Raw genomic sequence first — 25,286 nt, forward strand, 5'->3', positions numbered from 1 at the left:
TTATATTTTTTCTTTTTCTTTTTGTGGTTGTGTATTTTTGTTTTTGTTTCATTATAGAAAATGCTAATAAATATATATTGAAAAAAGGAAATGTAAAGAAACAGAGGGTACTTTTTCATATGTGGTGGGAATGTAGGAAGGTTAAAAACTTTTGGGAAATGATTTATAATGAAATGAAAAAAATGTTTAGAGTAACCTTTGTTAAAAAACCAGAAGCCTAATAAAAAGGCTTCTGGTTTTTTAACAAAGGTTACTCTAAACATTTTTTTCATTTCATTATAAATCATTTCCTGAAAGGAGTGGAAATTCCAAAAGACCAGGAAAAAATTGTTTATGTATGCTTCGAAGGCCTCCCGGATACTATCAGCCCAAAGATGGAAAGAGGAAGCAGTCGCGACCAAAGAAGATTGGCAACTGGCAACTGGAAACAGAGCCTAGGACTTGCCAATCAGAAAGTCGGCAGTTCGAATCCCCGCAACGGGGTGAGCTCCCATTGCTCAGTCCCTGCTCCTGCCAACCTAGCAGTTCGAAAGCACAGCAAAGTGCAAGTAGATAAATAGGTACCGCTCCGGCAGGAAGGTAAACGGGTTTCTGTGTGCTGGTCTGGTTCGTGGCTTAGTCATGCTGGCCACATGACCCGGAAGCTGTACGCCGGCTCCTTTGGCCAATAAAGCGAGATGAGTGCCACAACCCCAGAGTCAGTCATGACTGGACCTAATGGACAGGGGTCCCTTTACCTTTAAATTAGCAAAAATGTATAAAACAAGTACAAATACCTGCTGGAAATGTAAAGGAAAAGAAGGTACTTTTTATCATATGTGGTGGTCAGGTAAGGTAAAAAAGGCTTTCTGGGAAATGATATATAATGAACTGGGAAATTAAAAAAAAAATGTTTAGAAATTTAAAAATGTTTTAAAATGTTTGTACACCCACTCATCTTTCCCCCCTCCACCTCTTTCCTCCTTTTCTTCCCAATGTCTCAACAAATGAAACTGACTTGTAAAAATGTTACATTGGGGGGGGGGGGATATACAAGAGAGAGACGTTGCACACACTTTTGTAAATCAAGAAAATCTTTATTTTTAAAAAAAAATAAATTTTGTAAAAAAAACACACCAGAAGCCTTTCTATTGGGAATTATAGGTACCGACATCCCAAAGGAACAGAAAAGACTCTTCATGTATGCGACAACAGCAGCAAGGATGCTACTAGCCCAGAGATGGAAAGAATAAAGAGTTCCTACCAGAGAGAGGAATGGCAAACTAAGCTGTTAGACAATGCTGAAATGGCAAAACTGACTAGAAAACTCAAGAGACCAAGAAGACAAGAAATTCAAGAAAGAATGGGAAAAGTTTATAATTTATTTAGAAGGCCACTGTAAGCAGATGAGAACATTTGTTGTTGTTTAGTCGTTTAGTGGTGTCCGACTCTTCGTGACCCCCTGGACCAGAGCGCGCCAAGCACTTCTGTCTTCCACTGCCTCCCGCAGTTTGGTCAAACTCATGCTGGTAGCTTCGAGAACACTGTCCAACCATCTCGTCCTCTCGTCCCCTTCTCCTTGTGCCCTCCATCTTTCCCAACATCAGGGTCTTTTCCAGGGAGTCTTCTCTTCGCATGAGGTGGCCAAAGTATTGGAGCCTCAGCTTCAGGATCTGTCCTTCCAGTGAACACTCAGGGCTGATTTCCTTCAGAATGGATGGGTTTGATCTTCTTGCAGTCCATGGGACTCTCAAGAGTCTCCTCCAGCACCATAATTCAAAAGCATCCATTCTTCGGCGATCAGCCTTCTTTGTGGTCCAATGAGAACATTAGCAGGATTTTAATCTCACTTGCAATGTAACAAATACTATGGACAATATGGAGAGCCATAAAATATAGATTACGAAATAATATGCAGTTGGAAATGTTGACAACAGGACCCATGGAGGAGATGGGAGGAAGTCCCGAGATTCAGAGTAATCTCTCTACATGGATATAATTGGTATGTTTATTAATTCATATTTGTAAAATCAAATTTCTGAGGGGGGAAAAGAAGGGTAGTTCTGCGGAACGCGAGCGACTTCCGTCCAGCAAGCTTTACCGCAGAGGTTCTTGCTTCCTTCTCGCGGTTCCCCGCGCGCCTAAGAACCTCCCTCTGGAAGCAAACGCGCCCTGCGCCGCGCGTAATTCTCTGTCCGCTGCGCCCTGGCAGGTGGCGAGAAAGACGCGGCAGGCAGGTAGGCGACGGAGGCTCCCCCACCTCCGGCCTCCGATTTCATCACCGGGGAAATTTCAGAGGCAATGAGCCTGGGGCCAGCTTCCGCTGCGCGTCCGCACCCACTGCGGAAAGGTATAAAAACCCGAGGGAACGCCTGCCGGGAAGAAAGGAGGCGAGGTCTCTCTTCGGACGGTCGCAGCAGCTCCGCGCCACCTGCCCGTACGACCCAGCCGCCCGCGCATCCTTCACCTTCCGACGGCAACCCGCTACCCACAGACTCCGGCAGAATGGCAAGCAGCTGCAGCTCCCAAACCGTCGAAGGCGCCCTTCTGCTTTTGGGTAAGTCTGTGCGCTCCCGACCTGGTTTGGCTCCAAAGCTGCGCCGTTTAGCAGGCAGAGGGAGAATGCGGGGTGGTGGCTTCTCCCTTCCCAAAGGGGCGCGCCGTCGAAGGAGATCTGGCTCTGCCGTCGGGCCGTCCGGTTTTCTCCCAGTTTCCCCGACGGGCTCGGCGTGGAAGGGAGCTCAGTCGGAGAGCTGCGCGTCTCTGCTGGCTTTCTCGACGGCTTGCAGGAGGAAGCCCTCGCTTTTCCGCGTCGGGTGGGGTGGGGTGAAAGGAGTCATTCCGCAGGTGAAGCTTCCCTTCTCTCATCACGGCGAAAGAGCGCAGTGGAGGGCGGGCGGGATGGGAGTTGGAGAGAGAGAAAGACGTTTTTGCTGATGAATTTCTACCCGCGGTCCTTTTTTTTCTCGACATGGCTCACAAGTCCCGACAAAAGAAAATTGGCAGGTTGCGTCTGACAGGTTGCATATCTTACAAATCCAAGAGTGGTTGGCTAAAGGAAAATGCAGATACTTCTCAATGGAAATCTGTCTGGCGGCTGTGAAAGCAGGATGCGCCCCCGGCCTAATCCTGCAAGGCTCATGTTTTAATTCTGTAGCAGGTAGCATGGGAAACTCACAGCTTGGCATGGGAGCCAACTCCTGGGGGCCAAGGCATAGCTGTCAACGTTTCCCCTTTTTTAAGGGAAATTCCCTTATTCCGAATAGGATTCCTCGCAAGAAAAGGGAAAAGTTGACAGCTATGGGCCAAGGTCCCTTCACACACACCCCTAAAATATTTGAGGGAGTCCCTGCCCTTCCCCTCAGTTGATGGGCATTGCCATTCAAATGGTGTGTGTGTGTGTGTGTGCTGTGTCTTGTGATCAATTATGTGGGGTGGAGCTTACCTGGGCGCCTTGAATATTTTATTCAAGTTGGTATCCCTGCAGCCCCAACAGAACGATTGCAATCCGCTGTAGGACTCCCCCCTCCCCCATGGGAATAAAGGGTGAGGTGGATGAGGACACAGTAGAATCTGACAGGTCAGAATTACAAGACAGAATTAACACGGCCCTCAGTGCCTTTCTGTTTGGCCCTTGAAACTCTACCCAGGTCCCACACACCCCCTCACTGGCCTCAGCTTCACACCTCCAAACATTTTTGCCTGACTGGAATATGTCCTTGAACTTTGGTGGTGCCTCTAGCTCATCCCGAGAACAGAGAGGATTGTGTGTGTGTCGAAGTTTGCCTACAATTCCCAAGGGGAAACTTACCGTGATTGCTCAACTCGCTTTTGCCCGCCACAGGCGAGTGGCCCTTGGGAGATTATTCTGAAGGGATTGCGGCCCTCCAGACAGAAAAGGTCCCCCCCCTTGTGCTTTATCACGACAGTGGCGTAGCGTGGGGGTGCAGGGGAGCAGGCCGCACCAGGCGCAACATCGGGGGGGGCACTTGCACTCGCAGCTCTCTGCCCCTACCTGGCTCACTCACTCTCTCTCACTGCAGTCCTGGCTGTGGGAATCCGATCCAAGCCGCTGGGTCACCGCCCACTGTGGAGGGGGTGGGTGCCAGGCGTGCGGTGCGGAGAGAGAGCGAGGGAGTATCTGGCGGAGGGACAGTGCAGCGGCCGCCCAGCGCAGCGCTGAGCGCGGGAGAGAACCACACCAGACCAGACCAGGCAGCAGCAAGAAGAAGCTGGCAGCGGCGGCAGGTTAGGGGGCGCAAATTACTTGCCTTGCCCCGGGTTAGGGGGCGCAAATTACTTGCCTTGCCCCGGGTGCTGACAACCCACGCTACGCCGCTGTATCACGATGACTGTTGTGTTATGGCGCAGCGACATTCTCCTGCAGCTGCCCTCCGTTTCCATGGGGGGTTTTGAGGGGACTGTTTTCGAAGGCAGCCCCACATACAATGCGCGGCAGGAATGCAACCTGGAGATGGCAGGTTGTGTCAGCCACAGCTCCAAGTGGCAATATGCTTGGGCCAAAGAGCACCTGCTAGCTGCAAACCTCATCCTTGAGTTGTGACACCATCCAAGGTGGGGTGAACATGGCTTAACTGGACAAACAACCCACTCGCTAACAGTACTGAAGACTGTTAAGAGAAATCCCTAATGCTCTAAGTGTGCTTACTCCAAAATCCCACTGCCTTCAACAAGACTAATCTCCCAAAGTGTGGACAGGGATTTCAGCCTGTTGCTAGAATATTCCCAGTGGGTCTGCCCCAGAGGTGAGGAAGAGGTAGCTGGTTTAAAGAGGACGGCGAGGACAGAACCTTGCTGCCAGGCCACCCAGGAGAGAGAAATCCAGGGTGCCAATTGATCAGGGGTCAAGTCACTGGTTCCTTACAGTTGGACAAAGGTGACATTCCTGTTCCAACAAATGTTCTTTGCTGCACGGCTTCTACTCTAAATATCTCACTTGCTGAGATCACACCGATTTCATAGGCTCGATCATTTTGGTCCAAAGGTAGAAGACCTTTGGTTGCTTTGTCACGATTGCTGTGGTGTTAATCTTTGACAGCGGCATTAATCTTTGTGAGCGGAAAGACACAGGTTAGCATGTTTAATTGGTTAGATTTAGTTACAGGTAGGTAGCCGTGTTGGTCTGCCGTAGTCGAAACAAAACAAAACAAAACAAATAAAATAAAATAATTCCTTCCAGTAGCACCTTAGAGACCAACTAAGTTAGTTATTGGTATGAGCTTTCGTGTGCATGCACACTTTAGGGAAATAGGAGTTCATAGAGCGTTAAAACGTACTTTGAAAGCCACGCATTTGCAAAAAGAAGAAAAGAAAACCCAAAAGTTCATTTGACAGCAACGTTTTTTCGGTTTGGTTTTTATTATGTATTTTGGTTTGTGTTTATCTCTTGTATTTTTTAATGCTATGAACAGCCCTGAGATCTTTGGGTGAAGGGCTGCATACGCATTTAATAGATAAAATAAGAAATAAAACAAAAACCGACTCCACAGATGCAGGGAAAAAAGGCTAAATAACTATGCAAAAGAAAATCAAACTCAAGCACTAATATGCATACACACAGACAACTCCTGTTTTACGGGCGAGCGATATGTGCGCACATGCGCACAGTGAACGCAGAACATGTAAGTGACCTGGAAACAACATAAAGATGTCACTGAAACATCACTACAAGGGCAGAACGATGGCTGGGGGTGGACAGCGGTGTCTGCAGGTTTTTTCAATGGGTTTCTGATTTCACGCAAGCCTGCAATGACCCAGATCGCAACCCCTGCGCAAACGGGGAGCTGCCTGCATATATGACCCAGTCTTAAATTACACCCAGCAAGTTGTGAGGCTGAACTGACTCCCGAACTTTATTATTCCAGTAATAAATAAAGCAAAGGGGGGGAGCAAAGGGGTGGGGGTTTGGAGTCCGCCTCATATATCTGAATTCTGCAATGCAATTCACGTTCTCTGAAAGTTTGGTGTTCTGCTCTTGGGGAAGTTTGACGGAGTGTAGAAGATCGAATTCTCTCTCGGCTGAATGTTCATGCATTCCAATTCCCAGATCTGTCTATACTTGCAGGAACCGCTGTATGGCCTACCAGTTTGGCGAAACAGTGATGCACGTGAATTCCTATTAAATACATGCGATTCCTTGGTCGGTGCCCATTCATTTCAAAGGGGTGTGTGCAAGAGAACTTTCTGCCGGATCGTGCCCATAGTCGTTAGCTCTGATTAGCAATGTGCCTGTACTTATGAGGGGTTGTGCAAGCCGGAAGGTGGGACTTCTCTGTAGTAAGGACTCATGGGAGATGCAGAAACTGCCTGTGCTCTTGGTTTCCGGACAGGTACCCCTGCCTTAGGGAGATTTCTCTAAGTGGGGACCAGTAAGACACATTGCGACCTGCTTATGGCGCAAGGCGGGTTTTCCATCACCGTGGCAAATGGCACTGATCCTCCCTCGCTCCCCTTTTCTCCATAGGGGTGAATGTCAACCATTACAGTGGTACCTCGGGTTAAGTACTTAATTCGTTCCTGAGGTCCGTTCTTAACCTGAAACTGTTCTTAACCTGAAGCACCACTTTAGCTAATGGGGCCTCCTGCTGCTGCCACATCGCCGGAGCATGGTTCCTGTTCTCATCCTGAAGCAAAGTTCTTAACCCGAGGTAATATTTCAGGGTTAGCGGAGTCTGTAACCTGAAGCATATGTAACCCGAGGTACCACTGTATCTCATATGGGAGAAAAGGAAGTGATGCGTTCAGGGTTCCCGTCGCGACGTGGTTCAAACCTGCCTGCTCCCTGCCCTTTAACGTCCATCGATAACAAAGCCAGCGTCAGGAAGACCAAAATGTTAATAAGGAATGGGGAAAATTTATAACTCAGCTTAAAGACCATTGTAAACAGTGAAAACGGTGAGTTGGATTGGAATATCGCTTTAAGAGTGAATTCTGGGCACAATGGAGATGTAAAAGATTTGGACTATCATAAAAGATGCAGAAGGAAATGATAAATAACAGGACCCACAAAGGGGAAGATGGAAATCCAGGAGATTCCTTGGAACCTTGTTTTAACGATTTATGTTTGATATCTCTCTGTAAAATTGCAATTTGAAAAACCCAATAAAGACATGAAAAATAAATAAATAACAGAGCCAGCCTCTCCTTGAATAGCCAGCTCTTGGCCGTGCTAGAATGCTGCGAACAAGCCGTGGCATGAAGGTGTTTCTGACATTTGCCGGGAGCACCTGCAAAGCTAACAGATTTATCATGCCCTGGGATTGCGCGGTCCGTCACTAGAGAAGCTCAGAGCCAATTTTGCAACCTGGCTGCAGTTCGGTGTCACCTCAGCCGGGGAAGTTGCAGTTCTGCTGGATGTTGTGGTGATGTGTCAGGAACAGAAATTTCATAGGTAGGCCTACACCTCTTCCCTCTTTGGTTTTTTTGTTGTCGTTTTGTTTTTGGCAGGGGATTTGTTAATTGAGTTGTTTGGTGGCTCAGGTGTTGCCCAGAGTTGCACTGCCAGCCACCCTCTGTCTAGTGATTCTGAGCTTTTCTCAAGGAAACTCAGCCACTCGGTTGCACCTCCTAATTACAGGGCAAGTGTTTCTTCATCTGCCAAGTCCATTTCAACAGGAGCTGCTCAGTTTTTGTTTTTTTTTCTTCCCCCTTTTTTTTAAAATGCCTGGCCAGTTAATTCTCAGCTGCCTTGTGTTTCAGCCATTGTGCAGCAAATCTCTGAGCCGAAATATATACAGGAAGGAGGGAAATACAAGGGTGTCTCCACTCGGCCATTAAACTTCCCGGGTGACCTCACTGGGCCAGTCAAGGCCTCTCAGCCTAACATACATCACAGGGTTGTTGTGAAGAGAAAATGGGGAGAGGGAGAACCAAGTATGCCATCTCGAGCTCCCTGAAGGAAAGCCAGGATATAACCAAGTACTGTATTTTTTGCTCTATAAGACTCACTTTTTCCCTCCTAAAAAGTAAGGGGAAATGTGTGTGCGTCTTATGGAGCGAAGGCAGGCTGCGCAGCTATCCCAGAAGCCAGAACAGCAAGAGGGATTGCTGCTTTCACTGCGCAGCGATCCCTCTTGCTGTTCTGGCTTCTGGGATTCAGAATATTTTTTTTCTTGTTTTCCTCCTCCAAAACCGAGGTGCGTCTTATGTCTGGTGCATCTTATATAGTGGAAAATACTGTAAATAAATAAAATGTGGGCTGCCACGCTTGGTGTATCATTCTCCTCATGCAACAAGCTCTCTTGGCAAAGAGTGGGTGAGCCTCTGGCCTATTAAATCCTATTTCCTGGCTTCTGTTGCCAAACAACTTCAGCTGCCATGCTTTTTCTTAACCCATTCAGAAGCTTCAGCCAAGGAGAGAAACGCGAGGGTCGCCAACCTTTGCAAACTAGAGAAACTTGCTAACACACCCCACAATCACGCACCACAGTCTATTCGATTGGTTATGAGAGAATGCTTTCTTCAAGCCTAAAACCTAAAGAAGTGGTGGGGATGTGGATCCAGTGGAAGTCCTCTGTGGGCACCTGTGTGCCCATGGGCACCACATTGGCCAACCCTGGATCAATTCTTTGCAAGTGTAAACATGACGGCGGGCGTCAGTTGTTGGAGCCATAGCTGTCAGCTTACAGATTTGAAAATAAGGGACCAGCAGCCTTGAAAATAAGGGATCAGCAGCCAAAATAAGGGATTTTCCAAGCACAGGTATGTTCAACTTCTGAGCCCCTCCGAGCCAAAGGCAGAAAGCCCAGCCAGCAGCCAAACGAAGGCTCAGGCGGTGGTTCCCACAGCGCAGCAACCCGGCAAAGGGGATGCAGCAAGGAAAACCACCATCACCTCTCCGCTGGGAAGTGCTGAGCAAAGGCGAGTCCCCAGACAACACAGCCAATTTGATCAGCACAAGGCATGCAAGCTCCACCCCCCAGTCATTCTTAGACTCCTTATTGGGTGAGCAGCACAGCCAAGCAACACAGCTGGAGCCTCTCTCTTCCCTGACCAGCAGGGAGGGGGGGAGAGGAGCTGCTTCCTTTGAAACTTGGGAAATTTAAGGGACATCATCAGTAAGGGACAGCAGCGGGACACGACGCTGGGATAAGGGACTTTCCCACCAAATAAGGGACGGTTGACAGCTATGTTGGGAGCAGAAAGGAAAGAAGGAGCAATGCACCCGCTTACGTTCTTTTCTAAGGCTATGTACACATTTGTGGGTTGAAATGCGGCAAGGTCCGTTTCCCCTGCTATGCATCGTCACACCACAGAAGGCCACAGGTGTCTTCGCCCAATGCACGTTCCCCTGCGTCAAACTCAAATTCAACAAGGCTGCCATGCGTGCAATGGCTTTCTGAAATGGCCACACTTCAGCTTCCATTTTCGAATTGGATGGAAATTGGTTTCGGCGTGGATACGCATCAAACAGCAGTATTTCTCAAGATGTTATAGGCTACCTAAGGATCATGGCTAATGTCCTGCGTGCTCAGCCTCAAGCGCAGTCTCCGTTGTTTGAAGAACATCCTCTTTCAACAAGCCTTTTGGGTAGATAATCTTTCCCAGTCTGCACCCCTATTGGAACTGTTTTTCAGGTGGTTTTTTACTGTTTTATTGCTTCCTGAACTGGGCTGCTTTAGGAGGTGGGGAAGGACGTGGATGGAACAAATAAATGGAACGATTATGTGATAGCAGCTATAGTTCGACAGCCACTTGCTCCAGAGTAGTTTTACTGACTTGGTTCAAATGTTTATGAGTAAAATTTGCATCACAAATATTGCTCGTGCACACATGACTAAATGGTAATAAGCAGTGCTTTTCTCTGGGGGGGACGCAGGGGTACGCATACCCCTAAGCATTTTGTGAATCTTTGTACTTTTGTCCATTTACTACATTTATTTCCCCCGATTTGAACTATAAAATGGTGATTTTCTTGAGTCAAAATGAAAGTACCCCTAAACTTCTCCAATTCACCTGTCCCCAGTGGTAGGTAATCAGACTTGGTAATCGCCCCTTGTAAACCGCCGAAAAGGTTTTCTTACAATCAAGCAGTATATAAATGTTGTTAAAATGAAACCGGTCACGGGTCCAACCCATTATGGGCTTCTGTGGTCACAATTACTACTTGAAAACGTACCTGGTGCTTAGTCACAAGGGAACGCTCTCTCACGCTGTCCAAAGAAAGTTGTGTATGGGAGGCTGTTAGCATAAGAGTCTCTGTTCTTTCATTAGCCTTGTGACACACTGCAGCCTCGTTTGCTGAGTATTTGAGCTGGTGTGCTGCCCGCAAACACCCCAACTTCTCAACGAACAAAAGCGATTGGAGAGCCGTCGTCTTCGTGCAACTGAGGGAAGGAAAAGTCATTCGTTGAGATTAAAACCTAACCCAGGTCCCTCAGAAGGAGGAACTTTTTGTGGCAAGTTAAGGAGAGAAATCTGGTTGAGAAGGAGCTCTCAAAAGCTATAATAATTATTATTATTATTATTATTATTATTATTATTATTATTATTATTTATTTATTTATTTATTATTTATACCCCACCCATCTGGCTGGGCTTCCTCAGCCACTCTGGACGGCTTCCAACAAAATATTAAAATACCGCAATACATCTAAAAGCTTCCCTAAACAGGGCTGCTTTCAGATGTCTTCTAAAAATCTGGTAGTTGTTTTTCTCTTTGACATCTGGTGGGAGGGCGTTCCACAGGGAGGGCGCCACTACCGAGAAGGCCCTCTGCCTGGTTCCCTGTAACTTGGCTTCTCGCAGTGAGGGAAGCGCCAGAAGGCCCTCGGCGCTGGACCTCAGTGTCCGGGTAGAACGATGGGGGTGGAGACGCTCCTTCAGGTGTAAAGGAATAAAAAACGGAGAGATGAGGGCTGAACAAAAGGGAGGGAGAAAGCAATGGGGTAAGATGAAGCAGACGAAGAGATAGAGTCCCAAGAAAAAAATGGGGGGGGCTATGAACAAAGGCAACAGAGTGACATTGCACGCCAGGTCTAGATATTGTGAAAGCTCCAGTTTATTTAGGACAGGGGGAGAGAACCAATGTTGCTGGGCTCCCATGATCCCTGACTATTGGGGACGCTGGCTAGGGCTGATGGGAATTCAAGAGTCCAACAACAAATGGAGAGCCATATGGAGTAGGGTAGAGAGGTGATTGCTGTCATCTAGCGATCCTGAAGAGAGCGGGCAGTGTGATGGGATGAGGCCCAATTTCACACCATAGCTGTCAACCGTCCCTTATTTGGCGGGAAAGTCCCTTATCCCAGCGCTGTGTCCCGCTGCTGTCCCTTAAATTTCCTGGGTATCAAAGGAAGCAGTTCCTCTCCCTCCCTCCCTGCCGGCCAGGGAGGAGGGAGGCTCCAACTGTGTTGCTTGGCTGCGTTGCTCACCCAATAAGGAGTCTAAGAACGACTGGGGGTGGAGCTTGCATGCCTTATGCCGATCAAATCAGCCGCATTGCCTGGGGACTCGCCTTTGCTCAGCGCTTCCCAGCGGAGAGGTGACGGTGGTTTTCCTTGCTGCATCCCCTTTGCCGGGTTGCTGTGCTGTGGGAACCACCGCTTGAGGCTTAGTTTGGCTGCTGGTTGACTAAAATCCCTTATTTTGGCTGCTGATCCCTTATTTTCGAGGCTGCTGGTCCCTTATTTTCAAATCTGTAAGTTGACAGCTATGTCTCACACTGGTTTGAACTAAGCCAGCCAGCGCATAGGCCCTTTCCGTGCAACCTCTGTCCAAAGACTTGGCTTTGAGTGTCACCGGATCTTGACAAGAGTGGAAAATCCATCCCTTTTGAGGTGCATATTTTCCCTTCATCAGGCCACCTGTGAGGAACCGGGCTTGCATTCTGGGGCAGGCGGCTTGCGACGCAGAGCAATGCTAACTTTCCTGTAAAGCAGGAATGTGCATTGCGCACTAACATTCCACCAGCCCGGCAATGACAATAACCATAGCATTCCAGTAAGGCAATATGAACTAGGCAGCATCTCGCCTGTGAAGGAGAAGATAACAGTATTTGTTTAATGACCCAGGCAGCCGTATTAATGCAAACATTGCCCCACCTTCTTCGGTTCTTGGGCTAATCTGTTTGAGAGGCCCTCGAGAGCATGTGAAACTCCCCAATGGGTAATTGATTAAAGGAACAGCTTGTCTGCTCTGCAATGAATATAACTTTATCTGTACAGGGGAAGGAGTTGGCAATTAGGAAGATGGCTCTGTTATGGAGGGTACGGCAAAGTCTTGGAGTTGGGCGTTTTTATTTACTGCTTGCTTGCTTGGTTGCAATTGCCCAAGGAAGGAACTTGTCATTCGAGCAGGATGAGCTTCAGTTTCTGTGGCCACATTTGCACCATGCTGTGCGTTTAAAGCACTATGACACCACTTTAGGCCGTCATGGCTTCCCCCCAAAGAATTGTGGGAGTTCTAGTTTGTCAAGGATGCTGAGAATTGTTAGGAGGCCCCTATTCCTCTCTGAAAGCTACAATTCCCAGAGTTCCCCATGGAGAGGAATTGATTGTTAAATTACTCTGAGAATTGTAGCAATGTGAGGGAAATAGGAACCCTTGAAATTTAAGCACTCTTAAATGTATGAATGTGTGACTCCTTGGCCTGGTTTCTCTCAGAAGCATTATTAGGCCTCGATTCTTTCTTTCTTTCTTTCTTTCTTTTCTTTCTTTCTTTCTTTCTTTCTTTCTTTCTTTCTTTTCTCCGAGGCACTACAAGCTGTGGTATTGGTGATACTCCAGCCACCTACCCTGAGGCAATTATGAAAATGTATGGTTTTATCCTATACATTAGGAGAGCTCCGAGGCAGATTAAGGCCTAAGAACAAATTTAAGCCCTGACAGCAAGAACCAGAATTTGTTTTCCCACCTCTGAAAATCAGCCTAAAAAAAAAACTTGCATTTTTTTTTAAAAAAATAGAAATTAATGTTTATTACAAGTATTTATCATATTTGTTAGTTGCTTTTCTCACAGAGTAACCCAAAGCTTGAGGGGAGAGGAAAAGGTCTTTATTTATTAATTTATTATTTTGAAATTAGCATATGCAAATCTGCCCCAGGGGCCTGTCTTCCACATATAGTACCTAGCAGTGCCCTGGATTTCCACTCAACCCTAAAACATTTCACATTGCACATCTGCCTGCAACACCAGCGTCCCTGAACGTCCCTTATGTCCCCTAAGGATTACTCTATGCAACGCTCATTTGTAACCCTGTAATGAATTGCCTCCCACACAAGCCACTGTTGGTATTGTGTGGTGTCTGTATCTCATTCAATTGCAGGGTGGCGGCTCACATTGAGTCAGCAAAAAAGCATTCCAGCTGCTGAGTCACTGTTTCCAGCGATTACACGGATTCCCTCGGAAGATCCCTGTCCATTTAACAGCTGCCTCTGCTTCGCTTTTCAGCCTCCGTGTAATCTCCCTGCTACGTCTTGCATGGTTTTTGAACCATGCCAGCTTTGACTCACAGTTTAAAATAATAATTACTGTGCAGCTCATATAATCTTTAAGAATGCAAACAAAACTTTTCTTTCATAAAAGTAAACTTGCAGGTCTTCTTTCACATGGCTAAAGTATCCTGTAGGACATCTATCTATCTATCTATCTATCTATCTATCTATCTATCATCTATCATCTATCTATCTATCTATCTATCTATCTATATCTATCTATCATCAATCTAGGTCCCTAAGTACCTAGGTCCCTCGTACCTATGGGACCGCCTCTCCCGGTATGCCCCACGGAGAGCCTCAAGGTCTATAAATAGCAACACCCTAGTGGTCCCGGGCCCTAAGGAAGTCAGATTAGCCTCAACCAGAGCCAGGGCCTTTTCAACACTGGTGGAACGCTCTGTCTCATGAGACCAGGGCCCTGCAGAATCTGATTTCTTTCCGCAGGGCCTGTAAGACAGAGTTGTTCCTCCTAGCCTTTGGCTTGGAGCCAATTTGATTCCCTCCCCCTCCCCCTCTTTCTTTTTTCTTTTTCCTTTCTCCTCCTGTGATGAGGCTGCATTTTAATATTTAAATTTTTCAATATTTTAATGTACTTTAATCTTGTTTCTAAGTTGTATTCATTTAATTTGTTTTTATTATTTTTTGTTAGCCGCCCTGAGCCCGGCCTTGGCTGGGGAGGGCGGGGTATAAATAATTATTATTACTGTTGTTGTTGTTGTTGTTGTTTGTTGTTATTATTATTTATATCATCTATCTATCTATCCGTCCATCCACCATCTATATCTATCTATCTATCTATCTATCTATCCATCATCTATCCATCTATCCATCCATCCATCCATCCAGTTATCAATATACAGTGGTGCCTCGCAAGACGAAATTAATCCGTTCCGCGAGTCTCTTTGTCTTGCGGTTTTTTCGTCTTGTGAAGCACGGCTATTAGCGGCTTATCGGCTATTAGCGGCTTAGTGGCTTTAAGAAAAAGGAAACAAACTCGCAAGAACTTGCAAGATGTTTCGTCTTGCGAAGCAAGCCCATAGGGAAATTCGTCTTGCGGAATGACTCAAAAAACGGAAAACTCTTTCGTCTTGCGCGTTTTTCGTCTTGCGAGGTACCACTGTAAATTATGTGAAAAACAAGAAGTGTATTCCCAACCTAGGAGTGATGGTGATCAAAAATATTCTGCTACACAAAGTCCCATTATATAATCAGCATTAATGATGATACATGTCAAGTATGTTTTTCAATGGCGGGTCCCACTTTACGGGACAGGGATGCCCAAGCAACTTGGGTGCAGCAAACAAGTCTGAAATGGAAATGCATGTTTGCAAGCCGCTGGGGAGGTGTAACGGACACACGCCAGGTAATCCTGATGGCAGGGTGATAGCTCGGTAATAGCACTTCCACCTTTCACACAGAAGGTCCCAGGCATCTTCAGGTTGGGCTGGAAATGGTCCCCTGCCCATAGCTGTCAACCGTCCCTTACTTGGCGGGAAACTCCCTTATCCCAGCGCCGTTTCCCGCTGCTGTCCCAGATTGATGATGTCCCTTAAATTTCCCAGGTATCAAAGGAAGCAGCTCCTCTCCCTCCCTCCCTGCCGGCCAGGGAGGAGGGAGGAGGCTCCAACTGTGTTGCTTGGCTGTGTTGCTCACCCAATAAGGAGTCTAAGAACGACTGGCGGGTGGAGCTTGCATGCCTTGTGCCGATCAAATCGGCCGCGTTGCCTGGGGACTCGCCTTTGCTCAGCGCTTCCCAGCGGAGAGGTGACGGTGGTTTTCCTTGCTGCATCCCCTTTGCCGGGTTGCTGTGCTGTGGGAACCACCGCTCGAGGCTTCGTTTGGCTGCTGGTTGACTGAAATCCCTTATTTTGGCTGCTGATCCCTTATTTTCGAGGCTGCTGGTCCCTTATTTTCAAATCTGTAAGTTGACAACTATGCCCCTGCCTAAAACGTTGGAGGGATGTTGTCAGTCAGTAGGGACGATAATGAACTAGATCAGGCATGTCCAAAGTCCATTTCGGGGGCCTAATCTGGCCTGCCAGGTGGTTTAATCCGGTGCCTCTGTCAGTTTATTTCCTGAGGTAAAATCCTAAAAAACACCCTCAACAACTTCAACCCTGAAAAAAGTTAGCAACTTTGGTCGGCCCTTTGGTCGGCCCTCACGGGCCTTCTTCACTTCATCAAATCTGGCTCCCTTTGAAAAAAGTTTGATAGCCAGTGTGGTATAGTGGTTAAGAGCGATAGACTCGTAATCTGGTGAACCGGGTTCACGTCTCCGCTCCTCCACATGCAGCTGCTGGGTGACCTTGGGCCAGTCACACTTCTTTGAAGTCTCTCAGCCCTACTCACCTCACAGAGTGTTTGTTGTGGGGGAGGAAGGGAAAGGAGAATGTTAGCAACTTTGAGACTCCTTTGGGTAGTGATAAAGCGGGATATCAAATCCAAGCTCCTCCTCCTCCTCCTCCTCCTCCTCTTCTTCTTCTTCTTCTTCTTCTTCTTCTTCTTCACCACCACTGAGCTAGATGGACCAATAGCTTTCTGGGTTCCTGAGTGCTGACTCAAAAAAGATGGAGCCGACCCTACCATTAGGCTGAAACAGTCACCTCGGGCAGCTGATTGGACAGCAAATAGCTACTTTTGAATTTAGTTTAATGCTATTTTTACTCTTATCTTTAAGCGCTTGTGGCATTTTAACTGGGCCAGCCGTGGGTATTTTGCACTGTGGGTGGTGGAGAGCATTTGCTGTGCTGCCCCTGGCAGCAAAATGTTTTCAGCCGGACTTGGAACGGGCTGGGGGGATGTTTCTGTTTTGCACTTCCACTACACGCATGCCCTGCAAGCAACACAAGGAGTGAATCGGCTCTCAGTCAGGGTTGGGTATAGCGGTGGTATTTTAAAGGCAGGTTGAAGGAAGATCTAGTTACCGTATGCCACCTTTCTCGGCTGAAGCCAGATGGCATAAGCACTTGCAAGGTAAAATGATGGCTGTTGTTGTTCTTGTTTTAATACGGGGGGGGGGGAATTCAAGAAACCCCTCTCCTGGTGTCTTTGTTTCAACCCGACACATTCTTTCTCTTCAGGCTTCCACCTATTTCAAGCCGTTCTTGGGACAACTGTGACACCGTTATGCGGGAGGAATGAAACAGGCAACTGCACGACAGTTCTGAGTGAGTTGGATTCTTTGACACTTAATGAAATATCAAACTTTTTCAGAATGCCTGCAGGTTTCTGTCTCCACTGGGTTGGCTAAAATGAATGTTTGGAATAGGGACGTCCTATTCCGTACCTTCCAACATTTTCCTGATGGAAATAGGAACGTCCTAGGGAAAGCGAGGGACGCGGGTGGCGCTGTGGTCTAATCCACAGATTCTAGGGCTTGCTGATCAGACGGTCGGCGGTTTGAATCCCCACAACAGGGTGAGCTCCCTTTGCTCGGTCCCTGCTCCTGCCAACCTAGCAGTTCAAAAGCACCTCAAAGTGCAAGTAGATACATATGTACCGTTACGGCGGGAAGGTAAACGACATTTCCGTGCGCTGCTCTGGTTCGCCAGAAGCGGCTTAGTCATGCTGGCCACATGACCCAGAAGCTGTACGCTGGTTCCGTCAGCCAATAAAGCGAGATGAGCACCGCAACCCCAGAGTCGCCCACAACTGGACCTAATGGTCAGGGTCCCTTTATCTTTACCTTTTAAGGAAAAGCGGGACATTCTGGAATCAAATCAAGAATCGGGATGGCTTCTGTAAATCTGGGACTGTCCCTGGAAAATAGGGACACTTGGAGGGTCTTTGCAATGCAGATGTGTTACCACTGACGCCCCTTCATCAAATAAAATGACACCTTTCTTTCTCTTTCTCTTTCTTTCTTTCTTTCTTTCTTTCTTTCTTTCTTTCTTTCTTTCTTATAGTTCGAACAGTACACAGTCCCCGTGTTGCTGAAGTGAAGACCACAGATTGCGGCTCTGACTTGAAAAACTACTGCATTAATGGGCACTGCAAGTACCTCGTGGCTTTGAGTACACCATCGTGCACGTAAGTGGAATGCTGCAGGATAAGACAATAAAACAACACATGATTTTTGCATAGCGCTTGATCCAGAGCAGGGCTGAGAAAGCTGTGACCCTCTAGGTGGTGGGACTATAATTCCCATCATCCCTGACCGACTGGCCATGCTTGGGAGTTGTAGTTCTATGGTATCTGGAAAGCCACAGGTTCCCCGTCCCTGAAATAGTGTGGTTTTTCTTTCTTTCCTTCCTTCTGGCCCCACTCTTGCATCCATAGCAGCAGCTTGGCTCTCAGAAACGAATGAGACAATGTTTTGCTCATCTCATCCCAAGGGAAAGTTTCACCTGCTTAAGTTTCACGGATCAGGTTGCTGTTCGAAGCACAGGTTGGGTGGGGCCTATGAGTTCTGTGCTGGCATTGGCCCTCCTTTTCGTTGGCTGAAGGCAGACGAACTTCCTATGGGGGGAATATGCCCATTTCACTGATGCAGCAGGACAGATGACTGAAGCTGGCACTGAACTATTTCATGGTTGCCATCACTCCACCTCAAGTTGCTGACCAGATCTAACTAGATGACTCCTATGTTCTACCTCCACTGTCAGAAGCAAAATCCAGAAGACTCTTCTCGCATTATTATGTTATTAATCCTGCACACATTATTTCAGTGTTTGAGCGCTACTCTCCCCACCTTCATTTAGATCAGTGTTTCCCAAACCTAGATCTCCAGCTGTTTTTGGACTACAGCTCCTATCATCCCTAGCTAGTAAGACCAGTGGTCAGGGATGATAGGAACTGTATTCCAAAAGCAGCTAGACACCCAAGTTTGGGAAACACTGATTTTGAGGGTCAATCTGTTCTAATTTCTGGCTTTTAAAAGAACAAGATTGTGCTTGTTTTAACCTGTGAAGTTCTATCTTGATTTGTAGGGTGTAAAGCAAACATTACGTTAGATTTTCTTCTAATCTTAGCTTTTCACATGCACGCATCACAGTGACAAAGCATTTAAGACAGGGGGAAATGTCCACCTCGTATTGTGGTACAGAGATAACCACAACCAGGGCTTTTTTTCAAGTTTGAAATCAGTTCTGGCACCTCTCAGGTGAGCACCATTGCCATTACAGTAGTACCTCGGGTTACAGACACTTCAGGTTACAGATGCTTCAGGTTACAGACTCCGCTAACCCAGAAATAGTACCTCGGGTTAAGAACTTTGCTTCAGGATGAGAACAGAAATTGCGTGGCGGCAACGGGAGGCCCCATTAGCTAAAGTGGTACCTCAGGTTAAGAACAGACCTCCAGAATGAATTAAGTTCTTAACCCGAGGTACCACTGTATAAGAGAACAAGGCGAGTTCCAGCGAGTTCTGGCACCTCTCTTTCCAGAAAAATAGCACTGACCACAACGTCCCAGTTAGGACTACCATTTCTTGTGAAACAAAACGAAACATGCTCCAAGGCACATCAGTTTCCCTAACACCCTTTCACCCACAAACCAGCTTCAACTGGGTTTGGTGCAAGCAGGTGTAAACATGCACCTGGGTGACAATTTAAGGAACCGGAGTTCCGGGGGAGCAACCAGGGTAGCGTCTCCTGTTCTGGGGCTTCTCCAGCTTGCAACCTGTGTTTGAGAACCCAAATACACAACAGGTCTGATATGGTCTCTCTCCTTCTCTTCCTTGCGCCCCACAGCTGTGAAGATGGTTATTACGGCGACCGGTGTGGTCATTCCACTTTGACAAGCCAGCAGCCCCTGAGCAATGAATACCTGGCGCTCACTATTCTTCTGGTTCTGTTTTTCGTCATCACCGCTGCAGTGGTTATCTACTACTTCTACAGATGGTAAGCCTCCCCCTGCTTCGCCTGCTCTGTTTTTTCTCGGTTGTAGGTAGGCATTCCGGAGCTGTGAGTACAAACGTACTCGGAGCTAGGCTGTGTTGCAATTGCTAGGCCTTTGGGACATTTGGCAGGAGATCTTTCGAGGATACAATTGCGGTTGTACTTCCCATCATTCCTGACCATTGGCTGTGCTGGGGAGAGGCTGCCAAGACTTGTGGTTCACACTACAGTGGCACCTCAGTTTTTGAACGTAATCTGTTCCGGAAGAACATTCGACTTCCGAAACATTCGAAAACCGAGGCACAAAGGGCGGTCCGCAAATAGAGGAAATTGTGAAAAACAACAGATACACGCAGCGGAAGCCGTTTGACTTCTGAGGCGCGTTTGAAAACGGAAGTATTTACTTCTGGGTTTCCGGCGTTCGAAAACCGAAACGTTCAGCAACAGAGACGTCCGAAAACCCGAGGTACCACTGTATCAGGGGAACACTACATTGGTAAACACATAATAATAATAATAATAATAATAATAATAATAATAATAATAATAATTTATTTATACCCCGCCCATCTGGCTGGGTTTCCCCAGCCACTCTGGGCAGCTTCCAACACAATATTAATATACAGCAATGCATCAAACATTAAAAGCTTCCCTAAACAGGGCTGCCTTCAGATGTCTTCTAAAAGTCTGGTAGTAGTTTTTCTCTTTGACATCTGGTGGGAGGGCGTTCCACAGGGCGGGTGCCACTACCAAGAAGGCCCTCTGCCTGGTTCCCTGTAACTTGGCTTCTCGCAGTGAAGGAACCGCCAGAAGGCCCTCGGCCCTGGACTTCAGGGTCCGGGCAGAATGATGGGGGCAGAGACGCTCCTTCAGGTATACAGGACCGAGGCCGTTTAGGGCTTTAAAGGTCAGCACCAACACTTTGAATTGTATATCTTTAACGTGAAGGCAGCAAACATGTATATTGTAATAGGCACACTTGATAGGAGGGGCAGATGAGGCTGGGAAGGCAGCCCATCTAGGAGAAGGAAAACTCTGATCCTAAACCTCCACTGCCTTGTGGGATATCTTCGGGAGAAGAAAAGGCAATTCCTGCAGCCAAGCCGGTGCCAAACGTATTGCTCTGCTTTCCTTTGGAGCACATTGGTGAGGCTGAGAGGGGAGGTCTTGTTGTCTGGGCAGGCCAGGACCTCCATACCACACTGCCCAGGCTTACACCTTGGGGAGATAACTTTGCTGCTGCCAACACAGCGGTTTGACTTGAGCCCCGAAGCCACCCTCTCTCAAGACAGACAGATGCCGACAATACTTGTTTGGGAGCCGGGAGTTAACAGTAGCTTTGTGTGGAGTGTACAAATCACGGCAAAGCTGGGTTCGTTGCTCTGTAATATGTGCCGTTACCCTTAGTCAGTGTGGTGTAGTGGTTAAGAGCGGTGGACTCGTAATCTGGTGAACCAGGTTCACTTCCCCGCTCCTCCACATGCAGCTGCTGGGTGACCTTGGGCCAGTCACACTTCTCTGAAGTCTCTCAGCCTCACTCACCTCACAGAGTGTTTGTTGTGGGGGAGGAAGGGAAAGGAGAATGTTAGCCACTTTGATACTCCTTTGGGTAGTGATAAAGCAGGTTATCAAATCCAAATCCTTCTTCTTCTTCTTCTTCTTAGTGGGAAAACAACCGATAGACATGCGCCCATCTCTGCACTTTTGAAACATAACCAGCTGAGCACTTGAACTGATGTTTTCGTCTCAGTCCTGACAGTCAGTCCTGCCTCTTTAACAGCAGGGCAACCTGCAGAAACTAAGGAGGCGAAACCTTTCCTGTTATGTAGATAAGATTATGGGGGAAAGTTCAGCTGCTCAGTCTCTGCATGTCAAGAGGCCCTTAAAGGCACTGGAGCAAAGTCAGTTTAAATAACAAGGGGGGGCGGGGAACCAATTACAAGTTGGCACTTCGATACCTAGTGTTTCAACAGCACTCGGCCGTAGTAAAAATTCCCCTGAGGATGTTTGTGACATTTCCTCCATTTGAATTCCCCACCCGATTTTGGGAGTCCAAATGATCTTATCTCGCAAGCTGAATGGTGCTCTTAGGTTTGTGGCTGCCCATTACTTAATAGATGACTTCTGGATTTTGTGTGTGTGTGTTATGTGGGCTGCTGGTTTCCGGCACCTCTCTATTTTTGAAAGGTGCCATTAAGAAGAATGCATATATATATATATATATATATATATATATATATATATATATTTGCTTTCATAGATTTTCACGGGTACAGGAATGCAGGTTTTGGTGTCTTCGGGTGTCTTCCCGTGTAAGAGTCGGGGTGTCTGTGCGACGTTTCGACGAGGTCTCACTCGTCATCTTCAGGCTGGTGCTTTCGGCTTCTTGTTACTGGAACAGAGCAGAGTCTGGTGTTTGAGTTCCTATAAATACTGTTGAGGGGTGTGGTGTATAGCCTCCAACGTTCTGGGCAAAGAGGAAGTTCCTAGATTAGTGTGCCTTTTCTTCTTTTGTTCCTTAATTACTTGAGGGATATCTTGGGTGATTTCATGAGTGATATTCAGAATATCACTGGGTGGGTCATTAAGTGTAGATTAGTTGCTAAAGCTTTCGTGTCTTGACCTCTTGAGCTTGTGAAGAGTTTTTCTGAGAAGATGGCTGTGCTGCATTTAGTTGTGCTCTGGCTTGGCTTCGTGTATAGGGGCGAGCTATGGTTTTGTGCCTTGTGCCAGCCAGATCTGTGTAGGGATTGCAGGGGGGTGCAGCATCCGGAGGTGCCACTATAGTTTGGCTACTGGATGGAGTCTGTAATATGTCTGTGGAGAGGGTCTGGGTTTGGGTCTGGTGTGGTTGATTGGTGACGGCGTTCTGTGTGCCTCTGGTTCTGGTGTCGGTTTTTGTGGGGAGGGCTAATTTCCAGATGTCTGGCAGGCGGGACGTGTCGTCACGCTTGTTCATGTTGTGAGGGTGTTTCTCTATCTCGATGGCTTCCATGATTATTCACACTATCTACCGGAAAAAAACACACACCAACCGCTACTTACATGCACAATCACACCACCACCCTGCACAAATAAACTCCGTAGCCAAGACTCTCATCTCCAGAACCAAACGCCTGGCTGACAAAGACCACTTGACAACTGAGTTACAGAATCTCTCAAATGTGTTAATCGCCAATGGATACCAGAAAAACAGGGTTACGAAGCTAATCCAAAAAGAAACACCCCCCAAAAACCAAGACACAGAAGAAAACAATGGCATGGCCCTCCTTCCTTATATCAAGGGCACTACAGACAAAATCAGCAAAATCCTCCATAAACACAATATCAAAACAGCCTTCTGCACCAACCAAAAAATAGCCAATATCCTCAGAAACCCAAAAGACAAAATCCAGCTGGAAAACCAAGGGGTCTATGAAATACCCTGCAAAGTCTGCCCAGCCACGTACATTGGACAAACAAACAGACGAATAAATGCACGTATCGCAGAACACAAGAATGCCGTCAAAAAAGAAGAAAAAACTTCCTCTCTTTTCCAACACATGAAAGAAACAGGACATGAAATTAATTTTGCAGATTCCAAATTGCTCTTTAACATGGAACATCACCACAAGAGAATAATCATGGAAGCCATCGAGATAGAGAAACACCCTCACAACATGAACAAGCGTGACGACACGTCCCGCCTGCCAGACATCTGGAAATTAGCCCTCCCCACAAAAACCGACACCAGAACCAGAGGCACACAGAACGCCGTCACCAATCAACCACACCAGACCCAAACCCAGACCCTCTCCACAGACATATTACAGACTCCATCCAGTAGCCAAACTATAGTGGCACCTCCGGATGCTGCACCCCCCTGCAATCCCTACACAGATCTGGCTGGCACAAGGCACAAAACCATAGCTCGCCCCTATACACGAAGCCAAGCCAGAGCACAACTAAATGCAGCACAGCCATCTTCTCAGAAAAACTCTTCACAAGCTCAAGAGGTCAAGACACGAAAGCTTTAGCAACTAATCTACACTTAATGACCCACCCAGTGATATTCTGAATATCACTCATGAAATCACCCAAGATATCCCTCAAGTAATTAAGGAACAAAAGAAGAAAAGGCACACTAATCTAGGAACTTCCTCTTTGCCCAGAACGTTGGAGGCTATACACCACACCCCTCAACAGTATTTATAGGAACTCAAACACCAGACTCTGCTCTGTTCCAGTAACAAGAAGCCGAAAGCACCAGCCTGAAGATGACGAGTGAGACCTCGTCGAAACGTCGCACAGACACCCCGACTCTTACACGGGAAGACACCAAAACCTGCATATATATATATATATATATATATATATATATATATATATATATATTCAGTTAAAGCATTGCACCCAAGGAAACCTTGCACACTGGCAGTGCACCTTCATAACCATGGGCAGAAGGGGGGAGCACTGGCGGAGGAAGGGGGTCCTGTAAGTGCGGCCTGCCCTGGGTGTCATCCCTGAGGAGGGATGACATCGCTGCCCCCCTGGGACGCTCTTCCTGCTCCCGTGGGTGGCTAGCCCCACCCCCAGGCACGCCACTCTGCCCTGGGTTGTTGTTTAGTCATTTAGTCGTGTCCGACTCTTCGAGACCCCATGGACCAGAGCACGCCAGGCACTCCTGTCTTCCACTGCCTCCCGCAGTTTGGTCAAACTCATGCTGGTAGCTTCGAGAACACTGTCCAACCATCTCGTCCTCTGTTGTCCCCTTCTCCTTGTGCCCTCAATCTTTCCCAACATCAGGGTCTTTTCCAGGGAGTCTTCTCTTCTCATGAGGTGGCCAAAGTATTGGAGCCTTAGATTCAGGATCTGTCCTTCTAGTGAGCACTCAGGGCTGATTTCCTTAAGAATGGATAGGTTTGATCTTCTTGCAGTCCATGGGACTCTCAAGAGTCTCCTCCAGCACTAGAATTCAAAAGCATCCATTCTTCAGCAATCAGCCTTCTTTATGATCCAGCTCTCACTTCCATACATCACTACTGGGAAATCTGCCACAGGGGGAGGGCACTAATATACACTTTCTGCCACTTTCCCTCAGGATAACCCTCTGTTTTCTGGATCAGAACAAAGTCAATCAGTTGTTCCAATTCAGCAGTAAGCAGGGGGTTTTCCCTGGGGAAAGTGGTAGGGCAAACAAAATAACTCTCAACCCCATGCCTCAGAAGCATGAGACAAACAAAAAACCTCTCTGACACTTCCTTTCCAAGCACAGAACAAGCAGAGGTGTGAACAAGCCTGTGTGTGTGTGTGTGTGTGTGTGTGTGTGTGTGTGTGTTTGTGTGTATTTGTGTCAACAATGGCAGCAAATATTGCGTGCTCCAGTGTCTCCAAATTAAGTCAGAAGGCCTGTGGACTGGGACACTGGGCAGATGCGCCTTGAAGGAAGATGCCTTGGAAGAACAATAATTTCAGTGGACTTCATGGTGGAGCCGGTTGCCTGTAGTGTATTTTGACTTTCTAAAGATGTTCCTTTCTCCGTTAATCTTCGCAGGTACCAGAACAAAAGCAGGAGACTTGCTGCAAGCAGTAACTATAAAGAAGTTTCTACAGAGACCGAAAAAGACAATAAGCTGCTTCATGTCTGAATCCAGGGAATCCCAGAAGGCATTTATTTAATATTATTATTAAATATTTTATTAATAATATTTATGTTCCAAAGCAAAATTTCAAAATGATGCGGATCAAAATACACGTGCAGGTCAAAAACTCCGTTTTTTTATATATATGAATAATGTTTTTATTGGTATTGTATTTTTTTATCTTATTTCTGTGCAATGTTTGATAATGTAACGCCATGATGTCTTGCGCTCCTTTGTGTGTAAATACTTATATATAATATATTAAAGAATGTAATCTTCTCACTGCTTGTATGTGACCCACTTTGGAAAGACATAATTTTTTTCATGTCTATCCTGTTCGCTTGAAGAAACTCTACACTCGTTTGAGGATTAAATCTTTCCATTCATTCTAA

At 47.0% G+C, this 25,286-nt stretch overlaps 1 protein-coding gene across 1 annotated transcript; it reads left to right on the plus strand.

Annotated features, from left to right (window-relative positions):
• Positions 1-2,265: 2,265 nt before the first annotated feature.
• EREG (epiregulin) lies at positions 2,266-25,286 on the plus strand. The gene is made up of 5 exons (XM_082195126.1): positions 2,266-2,536; positions 16,517-16,603; positions 17,342-17,465; positions 19,127-19,276; positions 24,807-25,286. Exons 1-5 carry the CDS (start codon positions 2,281-2,283, stop codon positions 24,898-24,900), a joined length of 711 nt encoding a protein of 236 aa, XP_082051252.1. The 5' UTR covers positions 2,266-2,280; the 3' UTR covers positions 24,901-25,286.

This window comes from Podarcis vaucheri (genome assembly GCF_965113315.1).
Source record: "Podarcis vaucheri genome assembly, chromosome: 13".
In the NCBI taxonomy this organism is placed as follows: Eukaryota; Metazoa; Chordata; class Lepidosauria; order Squamata; family Lacertidae; genus Podarcis; species Podarcis vaucheri.

Coding starts and splice junctions, on each gene's coding strand:
- EREG (XM_082195126.1), top strand. CDS start 2,281: ATGAGCCTGGGGCCAGCTTCCGCTGCGCGTCCGCACCCACTGCGGAAA. Junction 17,466..19,126: donor TTGAGTACACCATCGTGCAC/GTAAGTGGAATG, acceptor TGCGCCCCACAG/CTGTGAAGATGGTTATTACG. Junction 19,277..24,806: donor ATCTACTACTTCTACAGATG/GTAAGCCTCCCC, acceptor TAATCTTCGCAG/GTACCAGAACAAAAGCAGGA.